The following is a 13,744-nucleotide window of genomic DNA, read 5'->3' as shown; positions in this document are numbered from 1 at the left end:
ATTCTCTGTAACCACTTAAACTTCTTTGCCACGCATGGTCACCGATTTTGATGAAACTTTGCCCATTATTACAACTTGACACCAGAAACATATATCAAATAAAATTTCGTTGCTATGTGTCTTGGTTGCCATGGTAACAGCCAGAAAAGTTGAAAAAATTGAGATTTTCAGCTACTTTGAATCTTTATTACGCCTTAATAAAGACTAAGAAAAACAAACAAACAATTCTACCAAAAATATGACACCTTGTTGCCACTTATGCTATAAGGAAACTGTTTAGAATTCATCTCTTAGTAAGTGGTAACCATGGGTACATTTGGAATACATTTTAGATGCTGAAAAATGCTGAAAAACGCTCAATATTCACAAATGATAGATGTTAAATGATCAAACTCAATCAACAACCTAAGAAAAACAGTAAAAAATATTTGACCTTTAGTAATTGGGAATTGGCAATATTATTCTAAAAATAACGTTCATGGTTGCCATGGTAACACAGAGTAACCATGCAAAATCTGTTGCTATGATTAGGTTAATGCTACTATCTTGAAGAAATAGATTAAAATTCATGACTGGCACATATACATCCTCAGGACCTTGCAACACCGACAACATTAGAAAAATTGGGATTAATTGTTACTTTGCAGTGTAACCATGGAAACAACGTACCAGTTGTCTAAAGTGATATTTTTTTGCTGCTTTAGGATTTTAATTACCTTTTAATCTAGAAACATATTATTTGACTCACCTTAAATAGTACTTATCTGGTAGAACTAAAGTTGAATATCATATATTGATCAAGTTTATTGAAAAATACAACACTGTTGCTATGGTTACCAAGAAGGGAAAATGTTCGATTTTGTTAATTTTATATCAATATTAAACCCTTAGTGCCAACTTTCTGCATCCACTAAGAGATTGGGTGGTAGTCAAAATTGAAAGTCAAGTTAGTTGTTCATATATATCAATCATAAAAGTTTTGGGAATCTACATACTAGGGTACGTATCCAAGGAAACAAAATATTTTTCAGATTTTTATGCATAATTTTACGGCTAATTTCCATAGCAACGCTCTTTTTAAAGAATTGAATTTGAATTTTTTGAAATGTGAAAATTTGGGTCACACCAACGCCTTTAAAAATTGATCATCAGTTATATAGAAATATGCTTTTTAAAAAGAAAGGATAAGATTAAAACTCTAAGAGAGTAAATTTAAAATCCCTTTGTGGTATTAAAACCATGGCAACCATGGTCAACCTAAAAGAAATATCATATTTCGTCCTTGGTATATGTTAAAAGGATCTCTTGTCTATTATTTGCTTGCATTTCAACCTATAATTGTTTTTATTCTTAAGTGTATGACTTTGTAAAATTAAATGAACAAAATTATTACTTTTGAATACTTTGTTTCCATAGTAACGTATGTAAAAGCTGATTTACCAAACATGTTTATTATGTATTTAAGACATCAGGCCTTCAACTTTCAGAAATAGTCATTGCCACTTGTTTGCTTTGCTGCAAACGTTAACTGGGGGACTCTGAACATGTTGAAAAATGCCATTTTTCAAACGTTAAGACATGTTGCTATGGTAACCATGATACGTAGCAACCAATTTTTGCCTGATTTGAGTTTACGGTATCAAAGACTTTTATCATAAAGAGTTTGGAGAAATTCTGAGACTATGCGTGCCACAGCTCCTATATAAAAGTTCAAGTCATTACAGAGAATGGCACTTAAGTATATTAATCATTTAACACATTGCACGCGCGCGCATGTGCATGCATGTGCATGATGTCCACATCATCTTGTCTACACTTGTAATATATCTGTATATTCTTAATATCAAAGCTTTTCATCCAAAAATATAAAAATTACGATTATATTAAATATATTGGTCATTTAACACATTGCATGCGCGCGCACGTGCATGCATATGCATGCATGTGCATGATGACCATGTCATCTTGTCTACACTTTTAATATATATAAATATTTTGAGAATCAAATCATTTCATCAAAAAATATAAAAGTTACGTCTATATCAAGTAAATTGGTCATTTTACGATTTGCGCGTGCGCGCACGTGCATGCATGTGCATGTTGACCATGTCATCTTGTCTACACTTTTAATATATCCTTGCATTCTGAGTATCAAAGCATTTCATCAAAAAATATAAAAGTTACAGCTATATCATGTATATTGGTCATTTTACGCACGTGCGCGCAAAATGACCTTCGTTCCGCAAATCTACATAAAATACCTAGTAACCCTAAAAAGGTTTTAACTCAATTGGATGTGCAGTTTCCGAGAACACTCGCGGACAAAAAAGTACCGGAGAAGAAATAAGAATAAAAAAGAATAATAATAATAACTAGTATTAATTGTAACGGGGACCGTTACAGATGTTCCCCAAACGCTCCCCAACACCCTCTTGGTGTCTTATTTCCTGTAAGCTTCATTAAATAAGGCAATGAAGTATATTGATCGTTTTTTGCATTTCACGCGCGCGCACGTGCATGCATGTGCAGGATGACCATGTCATCTCATCTATACTATTAATGCATCTTTATATTCTCAGTATCAAAACATTTCGTCAAAAAATAAATAAGTTCCGGCTATATCAAGTATATTGGTCATCTTAGCATTGCATGCATGCGCACCTGCATGCATGTTCCTAATGACCATGCCATTTTGTCTACACTTATAATTTGTCTGTTTATTCTTAGTATCAAAGCTTTTCATAAAAAAATATAAAAGTTATGGCTATATTAAGTATATTGGTCATTTAACACATTGCACGCGCGCGCATGTGCATTCATGAGCATGATGTCCACATCATCTTGTCTACACTTTTAATATATCTGTATATTCTTAATATAAAAACTTTTCATAAAAAAATATAAAAATTACGGCTATATTAAGTATATTGGTCATTTAACACATTGCACGCGCGCGCACGTGCATGCATATGCATGCATGCATGTGCATGATGACCATGTCATCTTGTCTACACTTTTAATATATATAAATATTTTGAGTATCAAAGCATTTCATCAAAAAGTATAAAAGTTACGAATATATCAAGTATATTTGTCATTTTACGCTTTGCGCGTGCGCACACATGCATGCATGTGCATGTTGACCATGTCATCTTGTTTACACTTTTAATATATCCTTATATTTTGAGTATCAAAGCATTTCATCTAAATATATAAAAGTTACAGCTATATCAAGTATATTAGTCATTTTACGCATTGCACGCGCACGCACGTGCATGCACGTGCGCGCAAAATGACCTTGATTCCGCAAATCTACATAACATGCCTATTAACCCTAAAAAGGTTTCAACTCAATCGGATGAGTAGTTGACGAGATCACTCGCGGACAAAAAAGTACCCAGGAAGAAGAAGAAGAAGAAAAATAATAATAATAATAATAAGAAACAGAGTAAAAACAATATGTTCCCCAACTTCGTTTGGGGAACATAATAATAATAATAATAATAAGAAACCGAGTAAAAACAATATGTTCCCAAACTTCGTTTGAGGAACATAATAATGAAATAACTTATGAAGAGTATTCTTGTCTTAGGGTTTGATTATGGTCATAGGATATATGACCTGATCAAAGGTTACTTGATATATAACATATCAATCATTAGGTGTTTGTTTTATACTAAATTCGACTACGGATTATTCCGTCTATCTGATCAATACATAGAGCTCACGGCCGGGTGTGACTGGTCGACAGGAGAAATTTACTCCTCCTTGGCACCTGATCCCATCTCTGGAATTTCCAGAGGTCCGTGTTTTATGTCCTGATCACAGATCTGTATTTGTTTGCAGGCGTTGTTTTAGATCTATTACTATCACTGATCGTTATCATCATCCGTTTTATTGTGCTCAATGGATTAGCGGTGTAACAACCTTCAACTAATTATTACGTTTTCACAAGAGTCGGGACATCGGAATTTGCAGTTTAATTATTTAATAAAATAGCAAGTTTTTAAAACTGAAAAGAAAGCCCCGTTTTAGTTGCCCCAGGGAGGTTTTAGTCTGAGACAGTTTTAGTTTAATTATTATTATTTTTTGTTATTTTTTTTTCATCCTTTATCATACATTTTAAAGTAATATTTTTTTCGTCCAATTGGTTGGCTTCTTCCTTGTTACAAAATTAGAATATTTTAACGTTGCCTACTCGTTTGTTACAAATCGACGACTATATCATAGGAAATACGTCATATTTAGCAATAAAATAGATTTTGTTTTATCAAACATCAGCTCAGATAATATTGCTTGAAAGAATATAGTGTCTTGATGATTCAACACAGTTGCACCTAGTATATCAGCACAACATGAACTTCTCTCAGAACGTAAACTACACTTTGCAGAGGAAAATTTCCGAAAGCATTGTTCCACCAGTACTCCAATGCTTATTTGGTATTTTAGGCAATTTAATTGCGATTGTTTTGCTGTGCGTGTCTTCGAGAAGACATCGGTGGAGACCTTTCCACAGATTTGTTTGTGGATTAGCAGTGACAGACCTATGTGGCATAGTATTTGTATACCCTGCCGTTATAGTTCGCTACGCATCTGGATTTACATATGATTACCCAAAAGAATTGTGTGAATTTATTTCTTTTGTTTTCAGCTTTTCGTTCATGTCCTCAGCTTTGATAGTGAGTGGAATGTCCTTCGACCGATTTTTGGCAATTGTCTACCCCCATATTTACAAGCATTCTCCAAACACCAGAGCCAATGCTATATTGTTTTCAATCTGGCTCTTCACGGCTATAATTTCTTCCTTAAACCTGATGGGGCTAGGATCCGTCAAAAACTTTTATCCTGGGTCATGGTGTTTTATTGACTTTGCAAGCAGTGATTTTTTGGATAGGCTTAATACTTACATTTATTCCGTTGTTGGGTTAATTGTTATGGCTGTTACTTCTTTCCTGAACATTGCAGTCGTAGTCTCCATATGCAGGAGGCCCAGAGTTTCATCAGACATGCGTAAAGGAAGGAGGAATGAGATATTCGTTATTTCTTTTCTGTTTTCTATTGTGACTTTGTTTTCGATTTGCTGGATACCTTTAATGGTGAGCATTTTATAATACATTTATTAACTTAATTAAATTAATATCTACACTGTAAAAAATGTGTTTACAATTCAAACACTTTTCTAAACACTTTCTTGTCACCTCCTTTTTTATATGTTTAATTTCTAAACATGTAAAATTCCTAAACATGTCTTAGAAAGTGTTTAGAATTTAAACACTTGTGTGGTTAGAAATTAAACACATCTAAACACATGAACACAAGTGTTTAAATTCTAAACACATAACAGCAGATGTGTTTAAATTCTAAACACATCATAAGTATAATTTGTACCTGCAGAAGAATAAAACACTCTCGTAAATTTAGGCACAAGAAGTATATGTTTTTTAAATGCGCACAATTGTCAAAATTTTCAAAATCTGTAACCAATATTATTTTCCATAAAGCTACTGAACGTTGGGATAATTTATGTTTTTAATTATACAATACAATGGACACTGTGCGATGTACATGTACTTAATTTACACAAATAATGTAGGAGACAGAACTGGATAGATTTGATTAGTCCCAACAATTCAATCAGATTGACACATAATTATAACGTACACATAGATAACAAACTTTTAATCTTCAAATTTATTAAGAAAATAATATTAAGCTGACAATTTAATATCAAAACTTCATTGAATATTTCTAAAAGGCTTTATTAAAGAATTTTTAAATTAAAAATACGAAATGTATATTTATATATATATTTATTGTAATTTGAATCGGCTGCAGAGTTTTCCTCATGTCAATCACAAAAATATCAAATTTTATTAACTTTCAGGAAGTACCAAAGCACCACATATTATAATCTATATCCCATCAATAACTGCCAGAAAATAATCCATTTCGAATCCACGAGGATATTGTAAACACTGTCGAATTAACTCAGTAGTCTTCAACAAATGAAGTTTCAAAGTGTTGATTATGGAACATCAAAATTGCACTTGAAGGTGACACCAGGTACTCTGCTACGTGTATATTGAGTTCGATCTGGACTACAGTACCTGTAGGAAAGAAAGCCTGAATGTAGTAAAAGTACACTATCACTGATATTTTACATTACTTAGAAAAACAAAATTGTTCAAATTTTAGTGAAACTACACTGATATAAATATAGGTGTTTTTAATGACATTTAATATTATTTCCTCTCCTGCAAGTCTATGAACGAATTCAAGATATCCCAAGTCAACTTTATTTACGTTGCTCATCGTGGTTAATTAATGCAAAGAAAAAGAATACAAACCTTTAACGTATTGCAGCAACAAGATGCCCTTTCACGTATTTCACTAATTCGTCATTGTTATCCCTTGAATTGGGTTGTCATAACTCTCATTGATACATCACCTTAGCTTGTTGTGTTTTCTTTGTTTAGATAGCCGCTCAAATTAACGTTCAAATATATGTGTGTCATTTCCGGGAAGATAACTCTGCACTTTACAGTAAAACGTGTTTAATTTCTAAACGCGTTTAGATATAAAACATGTTAAGACATAAGTGTTTAGTTGTTAAACACAATACTATACACGTTTAGATCTAAACATGTACTAGAAGTGTTTATTTCCTAAACACAATTTTTACAGTGTATACTTGTAAAGAGGAAGGTACGGTTTTAGTTTTATTGTGCCCTAAAAATTTAGTGTTTTCAAAACGTTTTGAAACTGGCTTAGATATTAGTTGAGTATATGACTGTGATAAATCAGGAAAGAATATGGCATGAAGGAGTACCATTCTGGATATATGACATCATTAATTTGGTGCATTTTTCTATTTTAAACAGAAAAAGCCACAATGACCCATTTCAAGGGTTATTTTCCTTAAGAAAATAGTGTCCACAGCCGTCGCCCACTTTAATATTCAGATATATTGTGTAAAATTCATTGAAAAATCACATACCTCAAAATCTTTATGGGCGATGCCTGTTGACGATATTATCTGAAAAAAAAATGCTATTGGAAATTAGTGTCTTCTGCAACTTTTAAAGAAAATATGGGAAAATGCACGTTTATGACATCACAATAAGCATTTAGAAAGTCATGTGAGAAAAATGATTTGTATGATCTTTCTGCATGGAATTTCAATGATTCAGAAAGCATGAGTTTAAATTTCTTACATCATTTTCATTTTTAAGGAAAACACAGGGAAAGATTTGTATTGAAACCGTAATTTGTTCTTAATCAATTTTGCAAATAAACTCCGGAACGGGTGTACCAGAGTACTTACTTACTCCTCTAACAATACACTAGATACAAGATGATGTCCGTAAACTATATTTAGATTTCACTCGCATAGTAAGTATCGTACATTAAATTAAAAGTCTACTTTCATTTTTTATAAACAGTCATGAAATAGCAAAAACGTGAGTACGGTAGCGTTTTCGGTTGGCGGATCTAAGTTACTGACAATTTTAAATGAGACTGACAACAAGCAATCGTTTATTTATTTCATAAAACGTCATCACTGAATTATTCAATCAAAACTTGATTTAAAAGATGTAAAAGAAATAATTTATTATAACCGATTAAAACGCAACATGTCAAAAATCAATTTATCAGTAAAATGTGCATATTCGCTGCTTCATACTTGTCGGAAATGAAATAAGAGCATCTGAATTACAATATCCATAACATAGTATAACAGGTTTCACAATAAACGTCAATTAAAGAAATTGTTATTTTTCAAGTTTTTACAAAAGGGGGTGGAAACATACATTTACTTCATGCAGGAATTTTGAACAAAGTATTTCTTCCTGCTATAAGCCTGTAGGCTGTCAGTAGAAACTACAATATATTTTATGTCGGTAGTGGTATAAATTCAATTCCCCGCGCTTGCGCGGCATTTCTTCTAGTTATTAACAATTAAAATCTTGGAGTTTCCTTGGAATTCAAGAAACGGTTTCCTGTTAAGTGACTCAGGTGACTTATTGCAATATCTTTTCGTTCGTCGTCGTTCGTAGGTTGTAAACTTTTGAACATTTTCAGCTTCTCATAAACAGGTGAACCAATTTCAACCATTTTGGTATAGAGCATTTATGGTCAAATGAGGGGCTAAAGTTTTGAATTTTATGGTCCCTGTCCAACCCCCCCCCCTTGGGGGGGGGGGGGCGCTGAGGGATGGGCCACAAACCATCAAATTCCATGCAATCAAAAATCTTCTCTACTCCTGGACCTGAGTCCTTTGCCATCTTTTTTTTTTAAATTCATGGCCCCAAAACCAGAAGTTCTAGAGTTAAGGTGGGGCTCTATTGATCATTGTGAAATTGCGTAAATTCTTGAAAAAGCGTCTTCTCTCTCCCTGTTAATTGATCAAATAAATTATGTCCATGGTTTTTTGATGAGCAAAGTTGCCTCTTCCCAAAGTGTGAATATCATGGCCCCTGGGTCAGGGGTTCTGGTGAATGATGATATACTCAAGTGACCACAGAACCAGAAGTATAAAACGAACAGATGTGACAAGATGAATGATATTTTATCAAATGTATATGATACAAACTAAGCTGATGGCCGAACAAAAGGGATGCCTGTTAAGCTGAAATTAGGGAACAACCATTTGATTTTTGAATGAGGGGTTGGGGGTTGAAATTTTATTCTGGTCATCTTTCAATTTTCCACAAATATATTGGTTATTTTAAGTTAAATATCCCTATTTTTGAAGCATGTTATTTCCGAGACGGACACATAAGGAAATAACAGTAAGTGCTTTATTATTTTGTCGAGTACATATTTCATATCCTTTTTAAGTTCATATATAAGTAAAATAATGACATTGCTAGAAATCTATTGCATATTAGAGTAAACGTGTCTATTATCGGAAAACACGGGACACTCCCTATTACTTTAAATCATGCTTTGCCTCTCGGCCTGTTTCCTTTCCTCTATAACGTAAATCGGAGTTTCCCTTTGTATTTTTTTTCTCGAATACTTCTTGATTCTTCATAATATGTACCTGACAGTGCAATGTCTATAACAGTGGTTGTTGTCGGTATATATCGTATACCAGAAGGTAGGGATGTGCGATTTTATCGGTATACCGGTATATCGCGATTTTTTATTGTGTGATACGTATCGTGATATGGGGACTAAAATACCGGTATTTGGTACATAACTATAAATTCCGGAAATTATTCATTTATTTGTTCAAACTATTGAATGACAATTACAGGAAGTGTAAAAAAAATGTTGAAACAGTTAAACAGTGGCATCCAAACATGCTTTATATTAAATAAATGAAAATTTAAAAAGTAAAGTGATGTTTTTATAGCATATTTTTAAGAAAAATTTTGGAAATTCCTTTGAAATTGTTGTAAAATTTGTGTGTAAAGATATCACGATTTATCGTGATATTCTTGAGAAAAAATCATGATATATCACGATACGAAATTTTTGCCGATACCCATCCCTACCAGAAGGGTTATATCGGACAGTGGATTCTGTTTATCATTAAAAGAAGTTTCAAATGTCAAAATTATGAATAATCAAGGTAACCGTTGGTATTGTTACCAAATTTAAATATTAGTTACTTAAAATATTTTATCCATATCTACCCTTGTTAAAAATGGAATCGGCCATTCAATTAAACGGAATTCATGCTTTAAAACACGTCTGTCATACCTTGATTAACTAATTATTGAAATGCAACAAAATTTTTCAGTGCACAATGACATAACAATTCATTAACTACTTAGACTTAACTTGTTTTGTTTTTCTCTTTTGCGACCTTTTTTCAGAAGGGAGGGATGGCACGTAAGCAGAAGATGGAATGCGAGAAGGATTAAACGGATGTATGCCGCAAACCTCGAAGCCCTTTGTTATGTTTTCTTTATTTAAAGACTTAGCGTAAGCTTCCTTAAAAAGTCGAGGCCATTCCAACTTGGTAACCATGTGACTTGGTGATTGACTCATAAGGTCTGCACATATTGTATTGTATTGGCGTTGGAATGGTCCGAAAACGGTTTACCATTAACTAATTATAAGGATTAAAGGAAGTTAAAGTATTTAGATATTGAGTGGTATGAGGAGGCAATGCAAAGAGAAGAATGTTTTCCGGCGCCACTGTAATGAGCCCCAAAGTCTCATGTGAACTGTGACTATCTAAGATAATAATCTGTGGTCTCTCTGGGCCGCAGTGTTTTACAAAGTGGTCCTTAAACCACGTCACACATAGGACATCCTCCATCCATGCCTTCTTCTGATATGTGTACTTGCATCCAGGAGGACCTTCTGAGTCTTTGGAAGCATTTAGCGACTTTTCCGTCAGTCCTTTCACGATTACCAAAGGGGGATGTCCTGACCTGCTGCATTTTCGCAAGATAAAACAGATACTCCGTCTCGCGAATTTCCACCCTACCAGGAACATTTCTCCGACCACATTCAGCCAAAAGTCTAGACGGCTTGTGGGTCAGAGAGACATTTGTTTCATCATTGTTTCATGGTCTCATTCCAAATTCGTTGTGGATAAGTATTAAGTTCGGCTGTAATAGGGGGTCATTTAAATCAGAGAAATATTTATTCGTCATTTCTTGATTCAGCATTCTAGCTTTACTTTGTTGAGTGGGGTTGGGGTTCGCAAAGATATATCCGGATGTCTTTTCTGAAATCCAGCCACCTAGTCTTTTCCTGGGATCCCGTTTCTAAATGAGGTTTTCACCTCATTATATTAGCTAAACGTCCTACGTTAAAAGAAAGTTGTACTCTTGTAATCCCAAACCCCATTTTTCCAGCATCCTTCACTTTTTTTTTTAGCAATTTCATTTTCAACTTCATCGGGGAAAACGGGCTGTTTCCCCGGTCTGCAACCGTACCAGACACATGGTTGTTGATGGTAGACTTTGGAACTTTAAAGGTTTTTGTGGCATTTCTTAGGGACAATTTTCCGTCCTTTACGGCATTTACCGCGGCTTGCAAAGCCCAAGGGTCATATTGGCTCCTAATTTCTTTTACCCGACATGGCATATTTCTATAAATAATGAGTAAATAAAATTAGTGTTTTGATGATATCAAATAAAATGCATACCCCCCTCTCTCTCTCCTTTTTTTTTTTGGATAATCATTTTTTCTAAATTTCTATTTGAAAAATGTCAAAGGGGGTGGGGTGGGGTGGGGCAAGGTATAAAAGAAGGAGTTCAAACCTATGAGGGGGATATACAAACCAAGAAGGGGGTTAAATTAGGTACAATTATGTTGTAGGTGGAATCGATCACAAAACATCCAAAATATAAAACAAGAGGCTCATGGGGATTCCCTATTGTGGCCCTGCCCTACCCCCGGGGGTCATAATTTGAACAATCAATTTAGAATCTACACTACCCGAGGATGCTTCCACATAAGTTTCAGGTTTTCTGGCCCAGTGGTTCTTGAGAAGAAGATTTTTAAACATTTTCCCTATATATTTCAATATAAAACTGATTCCCTATTGTGGCCCCGCCCTACCCCCGGGGTTCCTGATTTGAACAATTTAGAATCTACACTACCCCAGGCTTCCACATAAGTTTCAGCTTTTCTGGTACAGTGGTTCTTGAGAAGAAGATTTTTTAATGACCCCACCCTATTTTGTCTTTTCTTGATTATCTCCCCTTGTAAGGGGTAATTTTAACAATTTAAACTCCCCTTTACCCAAGGATACTTTGTATCAAGTTTGGTTAAAATTGGCCCAGTGGTTCTTGAGAAGAAATTGAAAATGTGAGAAGTTTACAGACGGACAACGGATGATCAGAAAAGCTCACCTGAGCTTTCACCTTAGGTGAGCTAAAAAAGAGAGAGGGGGGTGGCTTTTGAATAAAAGTCATATTCAATTGTGAAGCAAAAGAATATTCCAAGAATCATTGTATCGTAGTGTTTTTCAAAGTAGTTTATAGCATTTTTGTTATAAAAAGTTCCGTTATATTTCCTGTTAAAATCTCTATCTCTATCTCTTATATTCATATTTAAAATACAAATTTTATTAAACTAAATAAAATAATTTTATATCCTTTCAATTAGTTAAAAGATATTTAACTAAAATATTTCATTGAAATAATGTGTTTTTCTGTTTAGATATCTTCTCTTTACATGTCAGAAAAACTGTCCGAAATAACCCATACAGCAAAATACAACACTAATTTTAATGTCGGGGTTAATTGGAGAGTATTTTTCTTACATTTTGATTAACAAATCAATAAGATAAACATGAGTATATGCATTTTTTTTTTTAGAAAAAAGTCATTTTCGCTCTTTCTTGTTCAAAAGAACTAGTTGGGCGGTTCTATTTTTACCGCCGAAAGGGTGGATCAACTTACATGACTAATTCGTCGTGACCTTGTTGATTTCGTCAGGCAGCAAATGTGAAACTAGAAAAATCACGCGTGACACTTTGACGAATCACAACACGGTAAACGAAAGCACATGCATTATGTAAAAGATAAAGTTATACGAACGGCTTTGAAACGAAACTAGTAATAAATCTCTTGGAAGTGTAAGGTATTATACACTAGCGTAATACATGAAAAAAATTGTCCGAAGATCCCCGAATGTCCGATAATAGACGCATTTACTCTATAAGTATAGTAATGGCATTGCTAGAAATCTATTACATGTTATAATAGATATGTCATACTCATTTCTATTTCTTTTAACAATCATAGAGGTGCTTTAAAATTGTTGTCTTAATTTGGCGAAAATCGTTATTAGGTCCGAATGCTGATAAATGCTAGTGCCAGTAATCCAAAGAACGGACCAGAGGAGTTACTAGCTGTTCGAATGACCATCACCAACGCCATTATAGATCCATGGATTTACATCATACTGCGCAAAGAAAATCTCGTCAAAATGTCGCATTTGCAAGAGAGATTGAATAATTGCTTACGACTGAGAACAGTATATATTACCACAGAATCCATACCTGCTAAAGACGAATCAAATATGATGGAAAGTTCAGCGACAAACGCTGCTACATGTTCTACGGAGTTATAAACTGTATCAAACTTATTCACGAACGCAAAGTTGTAGTAAAGTGAAAAAAGAATGTTTATACACAGCCATCCACAAGAGACCCCTTTCTTATCTTATTCCTTCTTTATTAAAAATAGTATATGTATATCAGGCCAGCTGTCTAAAAAGTTCATAGTCAACGTTTTTGTCATTTTTAAGGGACATTGATATACAAATTGCATACCAAAATATTTGCTATAGAAGTCTTACTCAGCATACTTTTTTTTGTTTATTAGAACACCAAAGTCACTCAGGTGAACTATAGCTATCTTTTTTCGTGCGATGTGCGTCGTCCATTAACATTTTTAGCTTCTTCTCTGGAACCGCTGATCCAATTCCAACCAATTTTGGCATAAAGCATATACGAGTGACGGGGAACAAAATTTGTGATTTTCATGGTCCCTGGAACTTTGGGGCCTGAGGGGTGGGGCCAAAACCATCAAAATATGACAAAGTTCGCTTCAAGATACTTTTTTTTCTAATAAAATGTTCCTGATGTCCTTGGTCGAGCCTCTTTATTGTAAACCACTCATTTATAACCAAAAATTACCTCAAGACATTTTAAGACTTTAGACACGATACATCAACGTCAGGTTAGGGTTAAAATGTACGATAAAACCAGAGAATTCAGGATGAAAAGCCCGGAAGTCTCTGGTTTATCCCACACTATAAGCCTAAC

At 34.1% G+C, this 13,744-nt stretch overlaps 1 protein-coding gene across 1 annotated transcript; it reads left to right on the top strand.

Moving 5' to 3' along the window:
• Positions 1 to 4,347: 4,347 nt before the first annotated feature.
• On the top strand, positions 4,348 to 13,062 carry LOC133206295 (prostaglandin E2 receptor EP4 subtype-like). Its single transcript, XM_061342245.1, has 2 exons — positions 4,348 to 5,096; positions 12,766 to 13,062. The coding sequence occupies exons 1-2, from the start codon at positions 4,356 to 4,358 to the stop codon at positions 13,045 to 13,047; spliced, it is 1,023 nt and encodes a 340-aa protein (XP_061198229.1). The 5' UTR covers positions 4,348 to 4,355; the 3' UTR covers positions 13,048 to 13,062.
• The last annotated feature ends 682 nt before the right edge of the window (positions 13,063 to 13,744 follow it).

Source organism: Saccostrea echinata, unplaced genomic scaffold (genome assembly GCF_033153115.1).
Source record: "Saccostrea echinata isolate AGI-Se365-2 ecotype Australia unplaced genomic scaffold, CSIRO_AGI_Sech_v1 ptg000054l, whole genome shotgun sequence".
In the NCBI taxonomy this organism is placed as follows: domain Eukaryota; kingdom Metazoa; phylum Mollusca; class Bivalvia; order Ostreida; family Ostreidae; genus Saccostrea; species Saccostrea echinata.
The sequence above is the reverse complement of the archived record's forward strand: the minus strand, read 5'-3'. Positions and strand labels throughout refer to the sequence as shown.

Excerpts from the sequence above, each read along its gene's own strand:
- LOC133206295 (XM_061342245.1), top strand. The coding sequence starts at position 4,356 with ATGAACTTCTCTCAGAACGTAAACTACACTTTGCAGAGGAAAATTTCC. Across the intron at positions 5,097-12,765 it reads TTTGCTGGATACCTTTAATG|GTCCGAATGCTGATAAATGC; the intron begins GTGAGCATTTTA and ends AATCGTTATTAG.